Source organism: Lepus europaeus, chromosome 1 (genome assembly GCF_033115175.1).
Source record: "Lepus europaeus isolate LE1 chromosome 1, mLepTim1.pri, whole genome shotgun sequence".
Lineage (NCBI taxonomy): Eukaryota > Metazoa > Chordata > Mammalia > Lagomorpha > Leporidae > Lepus > Lepus europaeus.
The window spans coordinates 175,349,972-175,373,726 of record NC_084827.1 but is presented as its reverse complement, the minus strand read 5'-3'; the positions used below and the strand labels follow the sequence as shown (position 1 = coordinate 175,373,726).

The following is a 23,755-nucleotide window of genomic DNA, read 5'->3' as shown; positions in this document are numbered from 1 at the left end:
AGCAGTGAGCCTCGAGTGTGGGGCTTGGAACACTGGGTTAGCTCCAGGGAACTCCACGACGCCTGCAGGTGCATCTGCTGTTTCTGACCCCCGTGACAGCAGGCCGGGGACTTCTAGAAATTCTCAAATTTTGAGATTTGGGTTGATTTACCACATCCTGTTTAACAGCACAGTCTGCATGTGCAAATCAACTTATGACAGCGATCACGGCCAAATGTTAACCCCTTGATCCTTGTTCCCATTTGTCCCTCTCCCAGTACAACTGGTTTATAGCTTTCAAAGCCCAACCTTTGCTTCTGCTCGGGTGGAGAGATCTTGAGGCGTGAGCCTGCTCTCGGCCACCGGCCACTGGCCACCGGCTCATAAAGGACTCATTCCAACTTCTCAGTGTGTGGCGCTACTCTGTGACTCGCTTCAGGTATAACAAGCCTACCACCTAATCCATCAGCTACATAGGAACCACCCAAATGAAAACAAATTTGTGTTTTACTTTGAAGGCAAGAGTAAAGAATAGAATGAACCTCCTGTAGAAAAAAAGAAAGCTGTTTGTTGATACCCGTGAAGAAGTCTTATTTTTCTCTAACCTCTTTTCGTAAGGTTTTTCCTAATTGGAGATGATTTTCCGAAATCCGTGGGCTCTGGAAGCAAAAGACAGAAAATCATTATTTGGATACAAAAGACAGAGTCTGTGACAGTTCACATGCAAACGGGCTTGTGATCATAATGAAACTGTGATGAGAATTTTTCCTCTTCTGAGGCAGGAGATGGCTAGGTTCTAAGGAAAACAGCAAGAAAAAGAAAAATGCAGAAAAATTCAAAAACAAAAGCTGAAACTGTTTTTAGTTGCTTAACTGAACATTTCCTGTTTACCTGCTTAAAAATGCCAGTTTAGGAAGCCGCTAGCTCTGTGGGGCTGGCGCTGTGGCATTAGTGGTAAAGCTGCCTCGTACAGTGCCAGCATCTCATATGGGCACTGGTTCGAGTCCTGGCTGCTCCTCTTCTGACCCAGCTCTCTGCTATGGCCTGGGAAAGCAGAAGATGGCCCAAGTCCTTGAGCCCCTGTGTTCACATTGGAGACCCAGATGAAGCTCCTAGCTCCTGGCTTTGGTCAAGCTCAGCCCTGGCTGTTGCAGCCATTTGGGAAGTGAACCAGCAGATGGAAGATCTCTCTTTCTCTCTGCCTCTGTCTCTCCTACTCTGTATCTCTGACCTTCAAATAAATAAATAAACAAACAAGGAAAAAAAGCAAGCTAGCAAGCAGCTAGCTCAAAGACAGCCTACTTCCATGGATGAGATAAAGACAAACCCAGGCCAAGCCCAGGGAGAGAGCGGCTAAAGCTAACCTGAGACATACATGGGGCATGGTGCCAGACAGCCCCGGCTGAGTCCCGAGTGATCTCTCGCAGCTCAGGTTCGCAGCATCCCTCCACCCAGGACTTCTGGCAAGAGCCTCCCTGGCAATGACTCCCCCTCACCTCTCTAGAAACTGGGCTAGAAATGAACGGTCCACTGAAACTCAGGGCCCAACCCTGTCGGCGGCCTGCTCCTACAGTCTTATGGAATGTGCTTTGGCTTTGTGGTCCTGGGAGGAGGCTCTGAGCTGCGTCGTTCTCAGACTCTAAGCTGAGTGCCTCCCAGAGGCCGGCTTCCACTCTCCTTATGCAGTGTTCTCCGCTTGCTTTAATCCATCTTTGCTGCCTACATTTACACTTGCTGTTCCTGTGAGTCAATGTAATTGTCTGAGGCACCTGTCCACACCCACACTTCCACCAAATCGAGTCCTGTAGACCCAAGGGCATGATTCTAGGGCCCTACCCCACTCTCCCTCTTATTTCCTATGTACATTTGTCAGTGATCCTCAACAGTTACCAGCTTCAGTTTTGTCATCCATAATGCCAGGATAACTTGTCTACCCGACTTCTTTGTTAAGGTTTTAGAGATGACAAAATGAAGTTTTACTTATGAAAGCAATATTCAAAAAAAATCACTCCCTTCCCTAATAAACCTTGCTATTTTACCTCCCACTACAAAAAAAAAAAATCACAATATAAGGCAATGGTTAAGCCATAATATGGACTTGGATATAGTTGATCTGAAGTCATTTTATCCATTAATAATTAAATAACAACAAAAAATCACTCTTTGATGCCTTTTTAACCTTGTGATTACTGACAATATCATCAGTACATAGAGGAAAACTGTTAATATGCTTTATAAACTGTAAGGTGTGGTGATGGGGAGTAGTTAGATTATTTCACCTAACAGCATTGACAGATACGACCACGTGCAGCAGAACAGACCATCATTCTGACACGCCACGGGCAGCGAGTCAGTGAGCTGAAAACTGAGAGCTTTCCAGCAGTCTCTGTGCCTTAGTCCTGCACTGCTAAAACAACAAAGCAAAACAAACCAAAAACTCCACCACCTTCCAGGTCAAATCAGTACACCTGCTTTCCCATGATGCACTGAGCCCCCTCCATTACAAAGAAGACAGCACAATGAACATCTGTATACTGGGTTCCACATGGAGACACTGTGAATCCTTCCCAGAGTTTGTCCATCTCTCTCTCTGTCTCTCTCTCATACACACACACACACACACACTCAACTCCACCTCGTCTGTATAAGCAATTAGAGTACCACCCACGTACCCAATAAACAGGGCTACTGAGCCAGGGTGGATCACGTTTCTGCCACACTCTCACCTCTGAATTCTGAATGTGTAATATCTCTTGAAATAAATCCTGCTCCTATTCTTGCACTTATCCGTGTCTCTCCTTTAAACTTTTCTCTTATGCAGAGACAAGGAGTTGGGATAAACTCAGCTAGGGAGCCACTGAATACTCCACAACCATTTTGCTGCACGTTTTTGCCGCATTTTCAATGTATTGACCCAACTGGATCCATCCAGTTAAGCAGTGCCTTCCTGATACCTTCCAGTTCCCAAGCAGACCACAAACATTAAATGCATGCAGTTGTATCCTAGAAGTTATAATGTTCTTTAGTAACCTCAGGACCAGATAACATTTTCATGTCTTTCCCTAGTGTGTTTCTAAAATCCTCGGGGTCTAGAAAGCAACAAAGGAGTCACAAATCTCACCCCACCTCCTGCTGTAGCCAGGACTAAGATAACACCATACGGTGATCACTGTTTCTCTCTCTCATTTTACATGGCAAGCAACTCAGAATCCAGGACGCTAGTCTTGTCTTTCCTTTATTTGCTCCACGGTATTGTGGAGAAGACATCATAACATTTGTATGATTGTGTTTTTCTCATCTAAGAAATAAAGATGAGAGTGTGTGTCCCTCTTACCCTTTAAAGTTGTTGCAAAGAGAACAAAGAAATATTATTTACAAAAGTTTTTTGACAAATCACTATATATGCTATGGCTCGTGGAAGAACTGTCAAAGACTTCAGGTCCCAGAGTACTTAATCTCAGGTCTGTATAGCTGCTAACATTAGATGAGTTCTCTTTTGCCAGTATTCAAAGCTTGTGTTCAGATGACAATAAGACCTTCCAACAAAGGAATATTGAGCCTTCTATTCTCTACAGAAATCACTGTGCATATTTAAAACTTTATAGAGAAATTAGTTTTAAAGAAAAACTCATCACTTTGCTAGCCTATTTCTTTTTGTACCCCCAGAAACCTTATATTTAAGGAATACAAACTCATGCATTTCATAAGTACAACTTAGAACATGTTCCTTGGGAAAATTCCCAGGAGTGGGATGGCTGGTCATACGGTAGGTTATATTTAGATTTTTGAGTATCTCCATACTGTATTCTATAGTGGCTGTGCCAGTTTACATTCCCACCAACAGTGGATTAGTGTAACTTTTCCCCCACATCCTCACCAGCATTTGTTGTTTGTTGGTTTCTATATGAGAACCATTCTAACTGGAGTGAGGTGAAACCTCACTGTGGTTTGGATTTGCATTTCCCTGATGGCTAATGATCCTGAGCATTTTTTCATGTGTCTATTGGCCATTTGGATTTCCTCTTTTGAAAAATGCCTGTTTAAGTCCTTTGCTCATTTCTTAACTGGGTTGTTTGTCTTGTTGAGTTTCTTGATCTCTTTATATATTCTGGTTATTAATCCTTTATCAGTTGCATCGCTTGCAAATAATTTCTCCCACTCTGTCAGGTGCCTCTTCATTTTCCTGAGTGTTTCTTTGCAGCGCAGAAGCGTCTCAATTTGATGTGATCCTATCTGTCAATTTTGGCTTTGATTGCCTGTGCCTCTAGTGTATTTTCCAGGAATTCTTTGCCTATGCCAATGTCTTGCATTGGCATTTGCATTTCCCCAATGTTCTTTAACAATTTGATGGTATCAGGTAGCAGATTCAGGCCTTTGATCCATTTTGAATGGACTTTAGTCTAAGGTGTAAAGTAGAGAGCTTGCTTCACACTTCTGCATGTGGAGATCCAGTTTTCCCAGCACGTTTTGTTGAAGAGACTGTCCTTCCTCCAGGGATTGATTTTAGCTCCTTTGTCAAAGGTAAGTTGGTTGTAGATGCTTGGATTGATTTCTGGTGTTTCTATTCTGTCCCATTAATCTATCCATCTGTTTTTGTACCAGTACGAGGCTTTTTTGATTATAACTGCCCTGTAGTATGTCTTGAAATCTGCTATTGTGATGCCTCTAGCTTTGTTTTTGTTCTATAAGATTTCTTTAGCTATCCGGGACTCCTGTGTTTCCATATGAATTTCAGCATCATTTTTTCTATGTCTGAGAAGAATGTCTTTGTTATTTTGATTAGTACCACATTGAATCTGTAAATTGCATTTGGTAGTATGGACATTTTGATGATATTGATAATTCCGACCCATGAACATGGAAGATTTTTCCATTTTTTGTATCTTCTATTTCTTTCTTTAATGTTTTGTAACTCTCATCATAGAGATCTTTGAATCCGTGGTTGAGTTTATTCCAAGGTGTTTTATTTTTATTTATTTATTTATTTGAAAGGCAGAATTACAGAGAGGCAGAGGCAGAGAGAGATAGAGGTCCTCCATCTGCTGGTTCACTCCCCAGATGGCTGCAACAGCTGGAGCTGCAGTGATCCGAAGCCAGGAGCCAGGAGCTTCCTCCAGGTCTCCCACGTAGGTGCAGGGACCCAAGGACTTGGGCCACCTTCTATTGCTTTCTCAGGCCAAGCAGAGAGCTGGATCGGAAGTGAAGCAGCCAGGACTTGAACAGCGCCCATATGGGATGATGGCACTGTAGGTGGCACCTTTCCCTGCTATGCCACGGCACTGGCTCTTGATTTTCTTTTTGTAGCTATTATGAATGGTATTGATCTTAGAAATTCTTTCTCAGCCATGGCATTGTCTGTGTATACAAAGGCTATTGATTGTTGTGTTGATTTTATACCCTGCCACCTTACTAAACTCTTCTATGAGGTCCAATACTTTCTTAGTGGAGTCTTTTGGCTCCCCTATGCATAGAATCATGTCATCTGCAAATAGGGATAGTTTTATTTCCTCCTTCCCAGTTTGTATCCCTTTGATTTCTTTTTCTTGCCTAATGGTTCTGGCTAAAACTTCCAGGACTGTATTGAATGGCAATGGTGAGAGTGGGGATCTTTTTTTGATTCTGGATCTCAGTGGGAATGCTTCCAACTTTTCCCCATTCACTAGGATGCTGGCCGTGGATTTGTCATAAATTGCCTTGATTGTGTTAAGGAATGTTCCTTATATACCCTATTTGCTTATAGTTTTCATCATGAAAGGGTGTTGTATTTTATCAAATGTTTTCTCTGAATCTATTGAGATAATCATATGTTTTTGTTCTTCAGTTTGTTAATGTGATGTTTCACAATGGTTGATTTGCAAATGTTGAAGCATATCTGCATACCAGGGATAAGTCCCACTTGGTCCAGGTGAATGATCTTTCTGATGTGTTGTTAGATTCTATTGGCTAGTATTTTGTTGAGGATTTTTGCGTCTGTGTTCATCAGGGAAATTGTTCTGTAGTTTTCTTTCTCTGTTATATCTTTTTCAGGGTTAGGAATTAAGGTGATGTTGGCTTCATAGCAGGAATTTGGGAGGATCCCTCTCTTTCTACTGTTTGAATAGTTTGAGAAGAATTGGAGTTAGTTCTTTAAATGTCTCGTAGAATTCAGCAGTGAAGCCATCTGGGCTTTTCTTGTTGGGAAGATCTTTATAACTGATTCAGTTTCTGTCTTGATTATTGAACTATTTAGGTTTTCTATGTCTTTATGGCTCAATTTAGGTAGCTTGTATGTGTTCAGGAATCTATCCATTTCTTCTGGGTTTCCTGATTTGTTGACAAACAGTTCTTTGTAGTATTTTTTGATGATTCTTTTTATTTCTGTGGTGTCTGTTGTTACATTTCCTTTTTCATCTTTAATTTTATTGATTTGGGTCTTCTCCCTCTTTTTTTTTTTTGGTTAGTTGGGCCAATGGTGTGTCAATTTTATTTTTTCAAAAAACCAGCTCTTTGTTTCACTGATTTGTCTTTGTTTCAATTTTTGTTGATTTCTTCTCTAATTTTAATTATTTCTTTTCTTCTACTAGTTTTGGGTTTGGTTTGCTGTTGTTTTTCTAGGTCCTGAGATGCATTGATAGCTCATTTATTTGGTACCTTTCCAATTTCTTGATGTAAGTACTGATTACTTAAACTTTCCTCTTAACACTGCTTTTGCTGTATCCCAAAAGTTTTGATGTATTGCATTGCCATCTTCATTTGTTTCCAGAAATGTTTTGATTTCTCTTGATTTTGTCAATGACCCACCGTTCATTTGAACATGTTGTTCAGTCTCCATGTGTTTGTATATGTTCTAGAGTTTCCTGCGTGTTGATTTCCATATTCATTCCATTGTAGTCAGAGATGATGCATGGTATGATTTTTATTTTTTTGAATTTGCTGAGACTTACTTTATGGCCTAGCATGTGGTCTATCCTAGAGAGAGTTCCATGCAGCTAGCCTATTTCTATATACATGGAAGGGATGGTCCAACTCTCAAAAATAAGTTTATCATGATTTTTTTTGTTTTATCATGACTTGTATTCCTCCCATTTCCAAAATGGATCAAGTATAATAGATGCATGTAACAGGATCCTAGGATAAACTGGAATCATCACACAGAATGGACTCAGAAAAAACGCATAAAGAAATGTAGCTCTTAATTCCAATTCCCACCCCCAGCTTTGCTCTTACGAGACTCACCTCTCAGTGCTGAGGTGGAGGCTTTTGGGGGCTCCTCTCCATCACTGGGATCTTCAGAGTCCTCGCTGCTGATGACTGCGTAAAGGAACAAAACCACTTAAGTCTCAGGAGGTGGCCATGGAGCCCGTGTGGCAGGAAATCCCATCAGCAGAGCCCTGGGAAGACTGGGAAGCCGGGTGAACTCAGGGCCCCGGTTTATTCCTGGAATGTGTGGGGTTCTCAGGTGGTTCCAGATCCTAGGGCAAAAACTGCTCAAACAGAGGGTGCAGAGGGGGCAGCTTTGCCCATCCCCCCAACATTCTCACCTCCACCCTCTATATCTTTCCCCATCTCACACTTCTCCTTCACTTCCTCATTTCACTTCTAACTTTCCTCTTGGTTCTGCCATTTCCCTGTTTTTGATTCTGTTCTGGCGATGGTGCCCCCTACACCTCTTTGTCTTGATGCTGCTTCCTTCTCCATCTTAATCTGTGAATATGTTTGCTCCCTGATAGTTTTTCCTGTTACTTTGGCTCCTAGCCCCTCGCTTTCTCTTGTCATTTAGAGACGGTCTCTGTGAAGTCAGTACTCAGGGCCTCCATTTCTGTACTCTGCAGTTCTCCATTCCTAAGGACTTCCTTCTGTTAAACTGGAGGCTCCCTTCAGCCCAGACAGGTGACGGCCCCTCCCCTTGCAGCCACAGCCCAGCTGCCCCCCCCCCCCCGCCCCGCTCACCTATGATGTCAGATGACTGCTTGCAGTTTGTCCTTGCTTGGGCTCGTTCCTCAACTTTTGAATTAAAAAATGGCTTTTCCTTCTTAATATCCACCAGAAGCACAGAACAGGAGTTAACTTGGATCCCTTGGCTGCATGGCTTTGAACCTGGGCCGGACAACAAAGAGGGACTTTCATCTGTCACTCCGGGGGCCCCTTTCACCACCCCAGTAATTTTCTCTTCCTGAAATTTCACCTCTGGGGATGAAGTTTCCCCTCTTCCTCGCCCCTCTTCTTCTTCTTCCCCTCTGCCCCTTCCTTTGTGTCACACTTGACTCTGTATTCTTTTTCCCTTGTTCTTTTTATTCTCACATTCAATAGGTAATTTTCCCTCTCTTTTCATAAAATTACACTTGCAATATAGCACACAAAATAACAGAGGTTTTTAAATGGTCACACAGCAAGCACATTGCTTTGGTCACGACACAGATCATCAACACTAGAAGCCACCTGCTGACTTCTCCCACTAACTGTTCCCACCACCTTGCTCAAAGTCACCCCCCCTCTTGACTTCCAACACCGAGATTAATTTTTCCTTTTAATGCAATTTATATAAAAGGAATCATGCTCTCTTAATATTTAGATATATAGTCCCAAGAGAATACTTAGTCCCAAGAGAATCCAACTCATACACATATATATTATTCAATATGTGTGTGAGATCTATTTAAATTCATTTTGTATAGTATTTTCACTGCTATATACTATTCCATTATACACATCAATATAAAATATTTACCCATTTGTGCTTTTTAAAAAACTTTTATTTAATGAATATAAATTTCCAAAGTACAGCTTATGGATTACAATGGCTTCCCCCCCCCATAACTTCCCTCCCACCCACAACCCTCCCCTTTCCTGCTCCCTCTCCCCTTCCATTCACATCAAGATTCATTTTCAATTCTCTTTATATACAGAAGATCAGTTTAGTATATATTAAGTAAAGATTTCAACAATTTGCACCCACATAGAAACACAAAGTGAAAAATACTGTTTGAGTACTAGTTATAGCATTAAATTACAATGTACAGCACATTAAGGACAGAGATCCTGCATGAGGAGTAAGTGCACAGTGACTCCTGTTGTTGACTTAACAAATTGACACTCTTGTTTATGGCATCAGTAATCACCCTAGGCTCTTGTCATGAGTTGCCAAGGCTATGGAAGCCTTTTGAGTTCACCGACTCTGATCATATTTAGACAAGGTCGTAGTCAAAGTGCAAGTTCTCTCCTCCCTTCAGAGAAAGGTGCCTCCTTCTTTGATGACCTTTTCTTTCCACTGGGATCTCACTCGCGGAGATCTTTCATTCAGGTCATTTTATTTTTTTTCCAGAGTGTCTTGGCTTTCCATGCCTGAAATACTCTCATGGGCTTTTCAGCCGGATCCGAATGCCTTAAGGGCTGATTCTGAGGCCAGAGTGCTGTTTAGGACATCTGCCATTCTATGAGTCTGCTGTGTATCCCGCTTTCCATGTTGGATCGTTCTCTCCCTTTTTTATTCTATCAGTTAGTATTTGCATACACTAGTCTTGTTTATGTGATCCCTTTGACTCTTAGTCCTATCATTATGATCAATTGTGAACAGAAATTGATCACTTGGACTAGTGAGATGGCATTGGTACATGCCACCTTGATGGGATTGAATTGGAATTCCCTGGTATGTTTCTAACTCTACTGTTTCGGGCAAGTCAGCTTGAGCATGTCCCAAATTGTTCATCTCTTCCCTCTCTTATTCTCACTCTTATGTTTAACAGGGATCATTTTTCAGTTAAGTTTCAACACTTAAGAATAACTGTGTATTAATTACAGAATTCAGCCAATAGTAAAAAGTCACCATTTCTCATAGCGTTCATTTCACTTTAACAGGTTTCCTTTTTGGTGCTCTGTTAGTTGTCACTGATCAGGGAGAACATATGATATTTGTCCCTTTGGGACTGACTTATTTCACTCAGAATAATGTCTCCCAGATTCCTCCATTTTGTTGCAAATGACCAGATTTCATTGTTTTTGACTGCTGTATAGTATTCTATAGAGTACATGTCCCATAATTTCTTTATCCAGTCTACTGTTGATGGGCATTTAGGTTGATTCCAGGTCTTAGCTACTGTGAATTGAGCTGCAATAAACATTAAGGTGCAGACCACTTTTTTGTTTCCCAATTTAATTTCCTTTGGGTAAATTCCAAGGAGTGGGATGGCTGGGTTGAATGGTAGGGTTATATTCAGGTTTCTGAGGAATCTCCAGACAGACTTCCACAGTGGCTTTACCAGTTTGCATTCCCACCAACAGTGGGTTAGTGGCCCTTTTCCCCCACATCCTCGCCAGCATCTGTTGTTGGTAGATTTCTGAATGTGAGCCATTCTAACCGGGGTGAGGTGAAACCTCATTGTGGTTTTGATTTGCATTTCCCTGATTGCTAGTGATCTTGAACATTTTTTTCATGTGTCTGTTGGCCATTTGGATTTCCTCTTTTGAAAAATGTCTATTGATGTCCTTGGCCCATCTCTTAAGTGGGTTGTTTGTTTTGTTGTGGTGGAGTTTCTTGATCTCTTTGTAGATTCTGGTTATTAATCCTTTATTTGTAACATAGTTTGCAAATATTTTTTCCCATTCTGTCAGTTGCCTCTTCACTGTCCTGGCTGTTTCTTTTGCAGTATAGAAACTTCTCAATTTGATGCAATCCCAAATGTTAATTTTGGCTTTGATGCCTGTGCCTCCAGGGTCTTTTCCAGGAAGTCTTTGCCGGTGCCAATATCTTGCAGGGTTTCTCCAATGTTCTCTAATAATTTGATGGTGTCGGGTCATAGATCTAGGTCTTTAATCCATGTTGAGTGGATTTTTGTGTAAGGTACAAGGTAGGGGTCTTGCTTTATGCTTTTGCACTTGGAAATCCAGTCTTTCCTGGCACCATTTATTGAATAGACTGTCCTTGCTCCAGGAATTGGTTTTATATCCTTGACCAAATATAAGTTGGCTGTAGATGTTTGGGTTGATTTCTGGTGTTTCTATTCTGTTCCATTGGTTTATCCATCTGTTTCTGTACCAGTACCATGCTGTTTACCCATTTGTGTTTTTTTTTTTCTGTTTTAATTTTTTTTTAATTTTTTTTAACTTTTATTTAATGAATATAAATTTCCAGTGTACAGCTTATGGATTACAATGGCTTCCCCCCCCCCCCCAATAACTTCCCTCCCACCCGCAACCCTCCCCCCTCCCGCTCCCTCTCCCCTTCCATTTGCATCAAGATTCATTTTCAATTCTCTTTATATACAGAAGATCAATTTAGTATAAAGATTTCAACAGTTTGCACCCACATAGAAACACAAAGTGAAACATACTGTTTGAGTACTAGTTATAGCATTAAATCACAATGTACAGCACATTAAGGACAGAGATCCCACATGAGGAGCAAGTGCACAGTGGCTCCTGTTGTTGACCCAACAAATTGACACTCTAGTTTATGGCGCCAGTAACCATCCTAGGCTGTCGTCATGAGTTGCCAAGGCTATGGAAGCCTTCCAAGTTTGCCGACTCTGATCATATTTAGACAAGGTCATAAAAGAGAGAGTGAGGATAGTAACCAATGATCCTAAGAGTGGCATTTACCAAGTTTGAACAATTATACAGCATTAAGTGGGGAAGAGGACCATCAGTACACACAGGTTGGGAGTAGAGCCATTGGTGGTAGAGTAGAGGTTATGATTACAAAGGAATGAGGCCCAAGTGCACTAGACAGGGCCTAGAACAAAGGACAGAGTCATTATTAGAGGAGCTAAGAAAGGTGCTGTCTAAGCTACAATTAAGTTTTCTTATTGAGAGGCAAATAGAACCTGATAGAAGGGGCTTGATAATAATCTGGTGGGCTTTAGGCCTTGTAAATTCAGAGGTCCAGACCTATCTATCTCTTCACATGGGGTATATCCTAAGGGAGGTGTGAACCTCCTAGGGGAAGGCACTCTGTTGACTTTCATTACTTGGCTGGCCTGGGAGGAGAGCTGGCCAGGTAAAGGCAGGGGGCATCTCTAACAAGAAATTTACAGTTCTGCCTGCAATGTTGCTGACCCTACTTGACCATCCCCTCAGCTGCAGTGGTCACTTTGGAAGTTGGGCTGAGTGAAGGGCTTTTCAGCTTAGAGCCAATAAGATCTGTGGCTCTGACCTGGGCATCCTTCGACTCCAGGGCAGGTCCATTTCCAGTGATCCAACTCTTGGCAGAGCTGCCAGGGCTCTTCACAAGCTGACTTCTGCTGAAGCCCAGGCTTACCACATTGAAAGCCACTGCAGTGGACTGGCCTGTTGGGTCTCCTTGAGGGCAGATCACTGTACAGATCAGCCATTAATAGGCCTGCCACCCATTGCTTCTGATGCCGAGCTTTCTTTTCCTCCTGGTTTGTGTTAAAGCAGACCAGAGGATGCAAGTCAAGGGAGTGCCCGTATCCCATCTCTAATCTTCGGTGGCCTGAACTACAAGTCTATAGTCACAGGCATGTTCTGTAGTAGTTTTTCTAAGGTAGACAATGCCCATGAGGAAAATTATATTCTCACTTTAAAACTTTCTTTCCCTTTGGTCTGAAAGGGAGGTTTTTTCTACTTACTGTATACTTCGCTGATGGCGAAGTGAATCTAGCTATGAGATTATTATTTGAGTTCTTATTTTGGCTATGCTATTGCAGAAAAATGTTAGCCATCTCTTTTATAAGGTCTAAAGATTAAATTGTGCATCCTACAGATTCCTTCATAATAGAATTAGTTTCCTACCTTGAAGAGAATAGAGAAATGAAAGAACAAGTTGGGCTTAGAATAGAGAAATGAGGGAGCAAGTCCTAGATCGCTTGCTGACAATAGCAATATCACATGAATACTTAGCAAACCGTTTCATGTGTTTTTTTTTTTTAAATATTATTTATTTATCTGAATGGCAGAGTTACAGAGAGGCAGAGGCAGAGAGAAAAATACCTTCCATCCTCTGGTTCATGACCCAGATGGCCGCAACAGCCAGAGCTGGGCCAGGAACCAGGAGTTTCCTCTGGGTCCTCCACGCAGGTGCAGGGGCCCAAGGACTTGGGCCATCTTCTACTGCCTTCCCAGGTCATAGCAGAGAGCTGGATTGGAAGTGGAGCAGCTGAGACTAGCAATGGTGCCCATATGGGATGCCGGCACTGCAGGCAGTGGCTTTACCCACTATGCCACAGTGCCAGCCCCTGTGTTTGTTTTTTAGGAACAACACTGTTAATAACATTCTTTTCCATGTGTTTTCTGTGTGATGAACGTGATGTGCATTTCTACTGGTTTCTGCTGAGGAATGTAATTGCTGAATTCTAGGGTATGTATATTCTTTTTTTTTTTTTTTTGACAGGCAGAGTGGACAGTGAGAGAGAGAGACAGAGAGAAAGGTCTTCCTTTGCCATTGGTTCACCCTCCAATGGCCGCCGCGGCCAGCGCGCTGTGGCCAGTGCACCACGCTGATCCGAAGGTAGGAGCCAGGTGCTTCTCCTGGTCTCCCATGTGGGTGCAGGGCCCAAGCACTTGGGCCATCCTCCACTGCACTCCCAGGCCACAGCAGAGAGCTGGCCTGGAATAGGGGCAACCGGGGCAGAATCCGGTGCCCCGACCGGGACTAGAACCCGGTGTGCCGGCGCTGCAAGGTGGAGGATTAGCCTAGTGAGCCACGGCGCCGGCGGTATGTATATTTTTAATTTGGGAAGATGACACTGAACTATTTTCCAAAAGCATTATGTTAAGACTGGGATGTAAGAGAGGGAGCTTGGCAAATTCAGATGACTAAAGGAATTTTGGCATGAAGGAGTGAGCAGCAAGAGACGGGGAGTAGACTATGAGGTGGGCACCCATCAATGCACAGCACAGCCACAGCGACCTGCTGCTGGAGGCCACAGGAGGGAAACCATACATACTGGGCTGGTTGCTGGACAGGCTCATTCATGGAAGTGCGGGAGGTTGAGGAGAGCGACACTGCAGGGAAGAGGCCAGAGAGACACCAGACAGGAGCCTCGTCCTCCAGGGAAGTGAGAGTGCTGGGGCTCTGGGCGAGGGTGACTGGGCTAGGGATGCAGAGATGTGGACAGGCTGGAGGTGTTTTAACAGGGATGGACAGCTGCTCCACTTCCCATCCAGCTCTCTGCTATGGTCCAGGAAGGCAGTGGGAGACAGCTCAAGTGCTTGGGCCCCTGCACCTGCATGAGAGACCTGGACCAAGTCCCTGGCTCCTGATTTCAGATTGGCCCAGCTCCAGCCATTGCAGCCCATTTGGAGAGTGAACCAGCAGACAGAAGACCTCTCTCTCTCTCTCTCTCTCTCTCTCTGCCTCTGACTTTCTGTAACTCTGCCTTTCAAATAAATATTTTAAAAAACAGGAGTGGACAAAAATGGCAAAGAAAATGATGACTGTTTGAAGCCTCCAAGTTTTGGTGTGGTTTTTTTACATTACATGCAACAGATAACTGATTGCTGCCCAAACAGAGATGCTGTTCAAATATTTGAATAAAAGTCTTCAGCCGCTCTGAGCAATCAGCCCAGAAAGCAAGTCTGGGCTGGAGGGATGCATTCCGGAATCAGCAGGTCTTGGATGCTGCCTGAGCCACAGAGAGGATGTGGAGAGACTGACCGTAACCCGAGGGGTCACAGGACCGTGCGGGTAAGGGCGCACCTGGTGCTTGGTGTAGGAACGGGAATGACTCTGTGCTTTCTGCTGTCTCTTTAAATCCAACAATGTCTCTTGGCTTTTTAAATAAATAAGTAAATAAGTATTCTAAAAATGCACTCTGGAACAACCAATGTCTCACTGAAGAAATTAAAAGAAAAACATTTTTAAATCTTGAAACAAGTGAAAATGGAAATACAACATCCCAAAGCTATGGAATGCAGCAAAAGTAACACTAAGAGGAACTTTCTAGCAATAAATATCTGTATAAAAAAAGAAGAGATGTCAATCTAGCCTTATGCTCCCAGGAACCATAAAAAGACAAATAAAGACAAAGCTAGCAGAGGAGGTCATAATAAAGGACAGAGCAGCAATAAATGCAGGAGAGACCAGAAAACCTACAAAAAGGGGCCAGCAACTGCAACCCATATGGCATCGGTTTGTGTCCTGGCTGCTCCTCCACTTCCCATCCATCTCCCTGCTGGGGGCCTGGGAAAGCAGTGGAAAATGGCCCAAGAGCATGGGCCCCTGCACCCATGTGGGTGACCTGGAAGAAGCTCCTGGCTCCTGGCTTCGGATCAGCTCAGCTCCGGCCGTTGCGGCCAGTTGGGGAGTGAGCCAGCAGATGGAAGACCTTTCTCTTTTCTCGCTCTCTGTCAAACTCTACCTGTCAAATAAATACCTGTCAAATAAACATAAAAATATTTTTAAAAACATTCAACATATGGAATCTATGTAACATACCACATTAATAGATACATTAATACACATTAATAAAGGAAAAAACCCACATGATCACTGTAAAAACCCACATGGATGCAAGAAAAAGCATTCAGCAAAATTCCATATCCTTTCCTGACAAAAACTCCCTGGAATTGGGTTTAGAAGGAAGGTGCATTGCACAATAAAGGGAATATGTAGCAAGCTCACGGCCAACAACCCTCAACAGAGAAGCTGGAAGCTTCTACTCTAAGATCAGGAACAAGAGAACGGTTCCACTTCCATCATTTCAATATACGGTCCTGGGAGTTCTAGCCGCAGCACTTGGATCAGAGGAAGACACACAGGCATCCAAATCGGAAAGAAAGGAGTCTAACTATCCCAACTTGCAGACACCATCATCTCACATACAGAAAACCATAGAGACACCACCAAAAGAGTATTCAAGGTAATAAGTGAGTTCAGCAAACTTGCAGGATTTTGATCAACAGACAAAACTCAATTGTATTTCAATACACCCGGGAACTGTCAGGAAAAGAAATAAAAAAAAAATCCATTTACAAAGTCACCAAAAAGAATAAAACGCATAGGAATGAATTTCGAGTGAAAGCTGTGCACACTGAAAATTATAAAACATCGGTAAAAGAAATCAAAAGGCCAGCGCCGTGGCTCAACAGGCTAATCCTTCGCCTTGCAGTGCCAGCACACCAGGTTCTAGTCCCGGTCGGGGCACCAGATTCTGTCCCAGTTGCCCCTATTCCAGTCCAGCTCTCTGCTGTGGCCAGGGAGTGCAGTGGAGGATGGCTCAAGTGCTTGGGCCCTGCACCCCATGGGAGACCAGGATAAGCACCTGGCTCCTGGCTTTGGATCAGCGTGGTGCGCCGGCCACAGTGCGCCAGCCGTGGCAGCCATTGGAGGGTGAACCAATGGCAAAAGGAAGACCTTTCTCTCTGTCTCTCTCTCTCACTGTCCACTCTGCCTGTCAAAAAAAAAAAAAAAATCAAAAGTGGCAAAAAGAAATGGCAAGATATCCCATGTTCATGAATTTGAATGATTAACATTATTAAAATGTCTATACCGCCCCAAATGCTCTACAGAATCAATGCAATCTCCTTCAGAATTCCAATGACATTGTTTACAGAAATAGGAAAAACAATACTAAAATTCTTAAGAAAACACAACAGACTGCATGGCTAAGGCAATTGTGCACAAAAAGAACAAAGCTGAGGGCATTATACTATCTGACTTCAAAAATATAACACAAAACTGTAATAATCAAAACAGTATGGCACTGGCATAAACCCAGAGACATAGCAGATGGAACAGAATAGAGAGCCTAGAAACAGACCCATGCATCATCAACTGCTTTTCAACCAAAAACCAAGGTGCCAGGAACAAGCAATGGGGACGAAAGTCTTGTCAACAATGGCGTTGGGCCGCATAGATATCCACGTGACACTGGACCCTCAGCTCAAACCACACCTGAAAAATCAGCTAACAGTGGATCACAGGCTGAGATGGGAGACCTGAAACTGTGAAACTCCAAGAAGAAAATGTAGGGGCAAAGCTCCATATCACGGGTCTTGGCAATGATTTGTTTTTAACGTGATGCCCAAAATACAATCAACAGAAGCAAAAATAAGCAAGAGGGACCGACCATATCAAACCAAAAAGACCACACCGCCAAGGAAATGATTGACAGGGTGAAGAGACCATCTACAGAACGGGAGAAAACATTTGCAAACCATGTATCTGATAAAGGGTTAATATCCAAAATACGTACGCAACTCAAACAACCCAATAGTAAAATAACAATAAAAGTTAATTGAAAATTGGCCAAGGATCTGAGCAAAAGAACATCTACAAATGACCAACAGGTGTACGAAGAATGCTCAGCGTCCCGAATCATCAGAGAAGCGCAAAGAAAAACCATGAGTCCTCACTTCACACCTGCTGGAGTGGCTGTCATCAAAAAGACAAAGGATGACAAACGTTGGTGATGACGTACTGAAAAGGGAGCCCCGGACACCACTGTTTGGGATGTAAATTAGTTCAGTCATTATGCAGACAGTACGGGGAGTCCCCAAAAATTACAAATATAGCTTCCATAAGGTATGGCAATCTCACTACCAGGTGAGATTTTAAATCAACATGGTACACAGGCATCTCCACTCCCATGTTCACTGTTCCCAAGCGTCCATCAACAGGCAAAGGACTGGAGGAAACAGGGCACTCCACGATGGAGATGTTCAACCCTGTAATCTGAAATCACCCGATGAAGCCAGGGGACAGTGTATTAAGTGAAGTAAGGCAGGCACAGAAAGGGAAATATCACGCGGTCTCACGTGTACTGAGAGTTAACAACATACTGTATTCTTGAAAATTGCTAAGAGAACAGATTTTAATTGTTCTCACCACAAAAAATGAAAAGTATATGAGCTGATACATATTTTCAATTAGCTCAATTCAACCGTATTACAATGTATACATATTTCAAAATATCACATAGGATATAAATACAAGTATAGAGAATCTTTTATTTGTAAATTTAAAATAATGTATTTTACAAAAAACACCTAAGAACCAAAAAGATATAGAACACCTGACCAAAACAATGGAAATTGGTCAGGCAAGTAATAATTGCTTTGTTTGAGGCTGAACACTGTGGTGCAGTGGGTAAAGTTGCCACCCACAGTGCCAGCATCCCATACAGGTGCCAGTTCAAGTCCCGGCTGCTCCACTCTCAATGCAGCTCTCTGCTATGGCCTGGGAGAAGATGGGCCAAGTGCTTGGGCCCCTGCACCTGCATGGGAGACCTGGAAGAAGCTCTTGGCTCCTGGCTTTGGATGGGTGCATCTCCAGCCATTGCACCATCCGAGGAGTGAACCAGCAGATGGAAGACCTCTCTCTCTCTCTCTCTCTCTCTCTCTCTCTCTCTCTTTCTGTCTGTCTGTCTCTCTCTGTAACTCTGTCTTTCAAATACATAAAATAAATCTTAAAAACCACAATTACTTGGTTCACCACAAGGCAAGGGACTGGGCGTCTCAGTCCTTGCATTGTCGTCCTTCGCTGCACCAGTCACTCACAGCGCTCTGAAGAGCAGAGCAGCAGGGCTGAGACCCCGCAGAGCCTTGCGTCTCCAGTCTCCACGCGGCTGGATCTCAGACTTTCTTTCCCTCCTTCTGCTGTTCGCACACAGTGCTGTCCCCGCCTGTGAAGCTGTTTCCCTGGGTTTGCAGCCAATCTCGCTGCCCTCTCCCTCCCCCTAGAAGGCTCTGCCTCTCCCCCGCCTGTGTCCCTCAGGGTCTCCTTCTAACTTCCTTCCTCCAGGCCTCTCTCAGTACTCAGCCTCCAGGCCTGCCTCTCTGCGATTTTTCCCTTTCAAAGACATTCGTCCACTCCTTCGCCACCAGCCAGGGACCCTCCGCTCTCAGCAGACGTAGTCAGTCTGCCTTACCTGCAGGCTCAGCCTCTTGGGCACTCGGTTCGCTTGCTTGTTGGCTTCCTGGGGCATCATCTGGGGCCCTGGGTGTGTCTGTTCTCTTTTTCTGTGTCTGTTCTGTATCACGGGGCATCTCTGAGTGTCCATTTCCAGGCGAAGTTGTGCCTAAACCACATTTTGATGCTTAGATATTGCATGTGTCTCCTGCATCAGTCAGAGCCCAGTAGGGAATAAATACAAATTCCTGGAAGCTCTTACAGCAGGGAGAACTTAATGCACCTGAGAGGTCCCAGTGGAAGAACGTGGCGACCTAGACAGTCAAGAGGAGGCTGAGGGCGGCCCCAGGGCTCTGACCCTCTGGGTTACAAGGAGCTGGACCCACGGCCTGCATGGTGGGAGGAGGAGCTGGGGGGAGATGTGGCAATGCTGGGGAGGTAGGTGTCTCCCTTCCTCTCACTTGTCCATCTCTTGCTAAGGTCTCTCCTGTTGGGAACCCAGCAGGAAGTGAGCCAGCAAGGCGAGAGGCCAGGAAGTCTACAGAGGCCAGAGACAGACGGCAGAACAGAGCAGAGGGAGGGTAAAGCGTCAGTCTCGGAGCAACAGTCCTGGAAGCTACATTCTCCTCTTGCGCCTCGGGAACCTCCCCAGCTCACTGGTGATCCCATCTGCACAGCCTGCTCTGCTCCACGAGCCTCTACAGCCTCTAAGTGGGCAAAGGTATTCTCCAGTGCAATTTCTGTTCTTCACTTAATGTTATTTTTCTAAACAAAGTAACTTCCAGAAAGAACGATTTAAAGACATTTCTGGAAGTTTTAATGTAGAACAGGGGCCCAGGTGTTTGACCTGGTGATGCGTCTTTGGGTGGTGGGCACGACACACAGCCCTTCCCCGATCCGTGCGTGTCACAGTCAGACTCCGGGACACTCTCACAGATGCTCTCTGTGCGTCACTTGGTCTGCACGTTGCTATGCTTCTCCTTGTAATCCTCTGTTCCCCAACTCTGAGATGGGTGGGGATTCTGTCTCCAGGTGTGGTTGCTCCCAGCATCCGCACTAGGAGATGAATAATCAAGAACAGGGATTCATCCACGTTGATTCATCCACGCCGGCGCTGTGGTGCAATGGGTTAAAGCCCTGGCCTGGGCCGGCACCGTGGCTCAATAGGCTAATCCTCTGCCTTGCGGCGCCGGCACACCGGGTTCTAGTCCCGGTCGGGGCGCCAGATTCTGTCTCGGTTGCCCCTCTTCCAGGCCAGCTCTCTGCTATGGCCCTGGAGTGCAGTAGAGGATGGCCCAAGTGCTTGGGCCCTGCACCCGCATGGGAGACCAAGATAAGCACCTGGCTCCTGCCTTCGGATCAGTGCGGTGTGCTGGCAGCAGCGCGGCGGCCGTGGCGGCTATTGGAGGGTGAACCAACGGCAAAGGAAGTCCTTTCTCTCTGTCTTTCTCACTGTCCACTCTGCCTGTCAAAAAAAAAAAAAAAAAAAAAAAAAAAAGCCCTGGCCTGAAGCGCTGGCATCCCATATGGGCGCCGGTTCTAGTCCCAGCTGCTCCTCTTCCTATCCAGCTCTCTGCTATGGCCTGGGAAAGTAGCAGAAGATGGCCCAAGTCCTTGGGCCCCTGCACCCATGTGGGAGACCCAGAGGAAGCTCCTGGCTCCTGGCTTCGGATGGGTGCAGCTCCAGCCGTTGTGGCCATCTGGGGAGTGAACCAGTGGATGGAAGACCTCTCTCTCTTTGTTTCTACCTCTCTCTATAACTCTTTCAAATAAATAAAATAAATATTTTTAAAAAAGAAAAATATATTTAAATGTGACTTTTAAAAAAGTGGTTTTCCAAAAGGGTAACTTTTTTCTCTTTTATAAAAATGTTATTACAAATAAAAAAAAATCCTTTCTTGAGTAACATCTCACCCCATCAGAAGCTACATAAAAAGGACTTTGCACAGAGTTGAGATTTTCCCAGCCTGTTCTCTGCTATCAACTCCGAAGAAGATCATGGAATACAGACTTAGCATTAACTATATGGCTGGTATGCTCTAAGGGGGAGGAGCCCTGGCCCCTTGGTCTCTAACACTGGCATTGCTTCTATCACTGCTACTGCAGCTGGAGAACTATTGTGTCCACAGAGAACACCTGCGTCAGAGCACACCAGAAGGAAACCTGAGTTCACAGCAATGGTTAGACGCTTCGATCTGCAGACAGGTGCACGTAAGACTGAGAGTTAAGTTAGTGATGAGAAGGGCAAGACACCGAGAAGCACCAGGCAGGATGGTGACGGCTTCACGTGATGGAACTTGTCACAAACACACGGCGAAAAGGCACGTGCTTCGTGGGACGAAGCGGAGGCTCACAGAGGCAACCGACATCACAGGGGCAGAACGTGGACCAGGCAAGTGGGCACCAGAATCCCTGATGCTAGCTGGTAGCAGTGTCAAATCCCAATTCCTAGGTGAGTGAACTTGGACAGGACCACACTCCCTAACCCAGCTCCTTCTCCTCTGACAAATGAGAGTATACTGCATTTTAAAGTTACTGGGAAGATACATGAGATATTGCCTGCACCAACATATGGGACACTGTAACAGATTGTAAAAACAAAAGCATTATAATTGACATCTTAAATGGGCAATATTTTAAATAGTTGAGCCACATATTAACAGTTCTGTGGATTAAGGGAGAGCGAAGAGTTGGCAACTGTGGTTATGGGTTACTAAGGAGCTTGGCAGTGCCTTGTTTGGTGTTCGACACGGGGGGCCCTGGCCTGCCACCTCAGGAGTGGGGGGTATGTCGTGGGGGAGGCACAGTAGCGTTAGGGTCCTGCGTGACAGACCCAAGGAAGGAGAAAGCAGAGACAGCCCACAATCGCCCCCCCTCCCCACTCCTCCCAGCACTGGCCTCCGCCACAGCCAGGGCCAGAGCAGTGCGGCAGGGCCAGATGTGAGGAAGACACAGGCAGACGACCGTGGAGCCAGGAGCACGCACCGGGAGGCGCCCAGACCCCATCACCCGGAGCTGGCAGGAGGAAGGGAAAAAGAAAACCCTGAAGAGAAAGACCCGCTATCTAAATCCTGAACTCGGAGAAACCACAGGTGGACAGACTGAACGTCCCAGGCAATGAGAACCAGCAAGCGGCAGCCACCCCCACTCCCTGCCCCCAGCCCCCAGCCCATCCCAGACTGGGCCAAAGGAGCAACGACCCCCAGAACAGACCGTCAGAAGACGAGGCGTCTGAGGGGCACCAGGGCAGGCTTTGTTGAAAAGAAGGTTCGCCGGCTCCTAGGAGGCAAGAGAGCAGAAGTCTGTTTCCACACTGAAGCCGTGAATGCTGCTCCTCTCCCCTAGCCCCTTTAAAGACCTCCTCTAAGTACCAACCCAGTGCCCTTCTGGGGCTGCCAGAGCCACATACGATTCTTTCTTAAAAATATTTAATTTATTGGAAAGGCAGAGTGATGAGAGAGAAATCGCAGAAGCCAGGACTCTATCGGGGTCTCCCATGTGGGTGGCAGGGACTTGAGCACTTGGGCCATCCCTGCTGCCCGTCCTATGCAGAGGCTTAACCTCCTGCATCCCAACGCCCACCCCTCCACCTGACTCTTAAAGTTGGACTCCAACCCTGAGAGAGGGGGACCAGGCCAGCCACACCCTTGGCTGAGGGTCTTCCCAGGCCTCCCCACTACTGGGGTCCTGCACCAGGCAGTCTGGCAACAGGTGATGATGGCTTGACACCAACAGCCAAAGTGAGCCTGTTTTGCCCCAGAGCCTCCCCTCAGATCCCAGCAAGTCCTGGGGCCAGGCCCCGCCCCGGGCCCCGCCCCCTTCGCACCACACCCTCCTCTGCACACCTGCCCCTCCCCCTCGGTGCTGCCTCCCTGGGGATTAGGTGCCCCGCTCTCCTCCTCTTCCTCCAGCTCTTGCTACTCTTTGTTCTGCCTGCTTCTGCCTTTTCCATCAATGAGTACAGGGCTCTGAGTTCAGAAGCCCTGGGCCCACCCTGCCTCCCCGGCACCTCCACACCGGGTCCCTCCCAATTCTCTACACAGAGGTACCTAAGCGACAGCAGCTGCCAATGGCAGTCCGAGCACTAAGTCCACAACGCTGAGAGCAGACGTCCAGAGTGAGCCGTCAGCCACGTGTCCTCCTCCACGCCGTTGCTCACCCCCTCCCTGCTGTTCTCCCTCTCTTGGCACCCACATCCTGTTCCTCTGTCTCCCCCACTTCCTCTCTGCGTCTCTCTAAATGAGTGCCTTTCTCCTTGAGACGTCCTGCTCTTGGACAGCAGCCCCGCACGGACACGGGTCCCTGCCTCTGCCATCAGCGAGTGTGACGCTGGGATGGCATGAGAACTCAGAACCGTCCCCTTTGGTTTTAGCTCCTGCTCCTCACCAGAACCCCTAAAGCCCATGCAATTCCGTAGGTGATGAAGATGTGAAGATCGCCTGGTGTGACGACCCACCCCTTCTAACTCACCAGAGTGTATGGCAGCAAGGTGACTTCTGGAAAGCCCCCAAGGATGCAGCCCCTAAGGAGAGAGGGCTGGAGCCCCTGACCTCAGGCAGGGGAGAGAGGAAGAGGCTGCTGCAGTCACAGTGCCCAATGGTTTGAATGGTCAACGCCAGTCAACATTACCCTGAGTTCTGCAAGCCATACTACAGACCATTAAACTCAAGGAGGGGATCAGGGCACCTTCCAATGCCAAAACCCGGGACGTTCAGCTGGCATCCAAAGGGGGGGGGGGGGTTGCAGTCTTGTGGGACTGAGCCCTTCACATGCACCTGGCTAGTGCCTGGATTACATTAAATCATCAAACACCTGCTACTGGCTGCTGCGGGGAGAACCCCACACATCTGCTGCCGGAGTGGGTGCGTGTGCAGGTAAAGACGAAACAGAGGGTCCATTTTTTCCAACTGCCTTCCTCTTCAAGGCTGGACACGGGCCATGTTTCTGAGCCCTGCACAGCTTCATAGCCAGCTTCTCCCACCTGGAAGTTTC

The 23,755-nt window shown here is 45.7% G+C and overlaps 1 protein-coding gene across 4 annotated transcripts in view; it reads right to left on the bottom strand.

Moving 5' to 3' along the window:
* The window catches only part of LOC133760749 (nuclear autoantigen Sp-100-like), a 103,839-nt gene that overhangs the window by 47,065 nt on the left and 33,019 nt on the right, over positions 1–23,755 (bottom strand). For 3 of the 4 annotated variants that reach the window (XM_062193340.1, XM_062193345.1, XM_062193364.1), the window contains 5 exons: positions 21,977–22,042; positions 18,783–18,932; positions 7,909–8,055; positions 7,195–7,269; positions 585–638 (listed from right to left, as the gene is read on the bottom strand). In XM_062193340.1, the coding sequence (XP_062049324.1) occupies positions 585–638; positions 7,195–7,269; positions 7,909–8,055; positions 18,783–18,932; positions 21,977–22,042 (492 nt within the window). The remainder of the gene's footprint in view (positions 1–584; positions 639–7,194; positions 7,270–7,908; positions 8,056–18,782; positions 18,933–21,976; positions 22,043–23,755) is intronic. The other variant, XM_062193355.1, reaches the window with a different exon arrangement.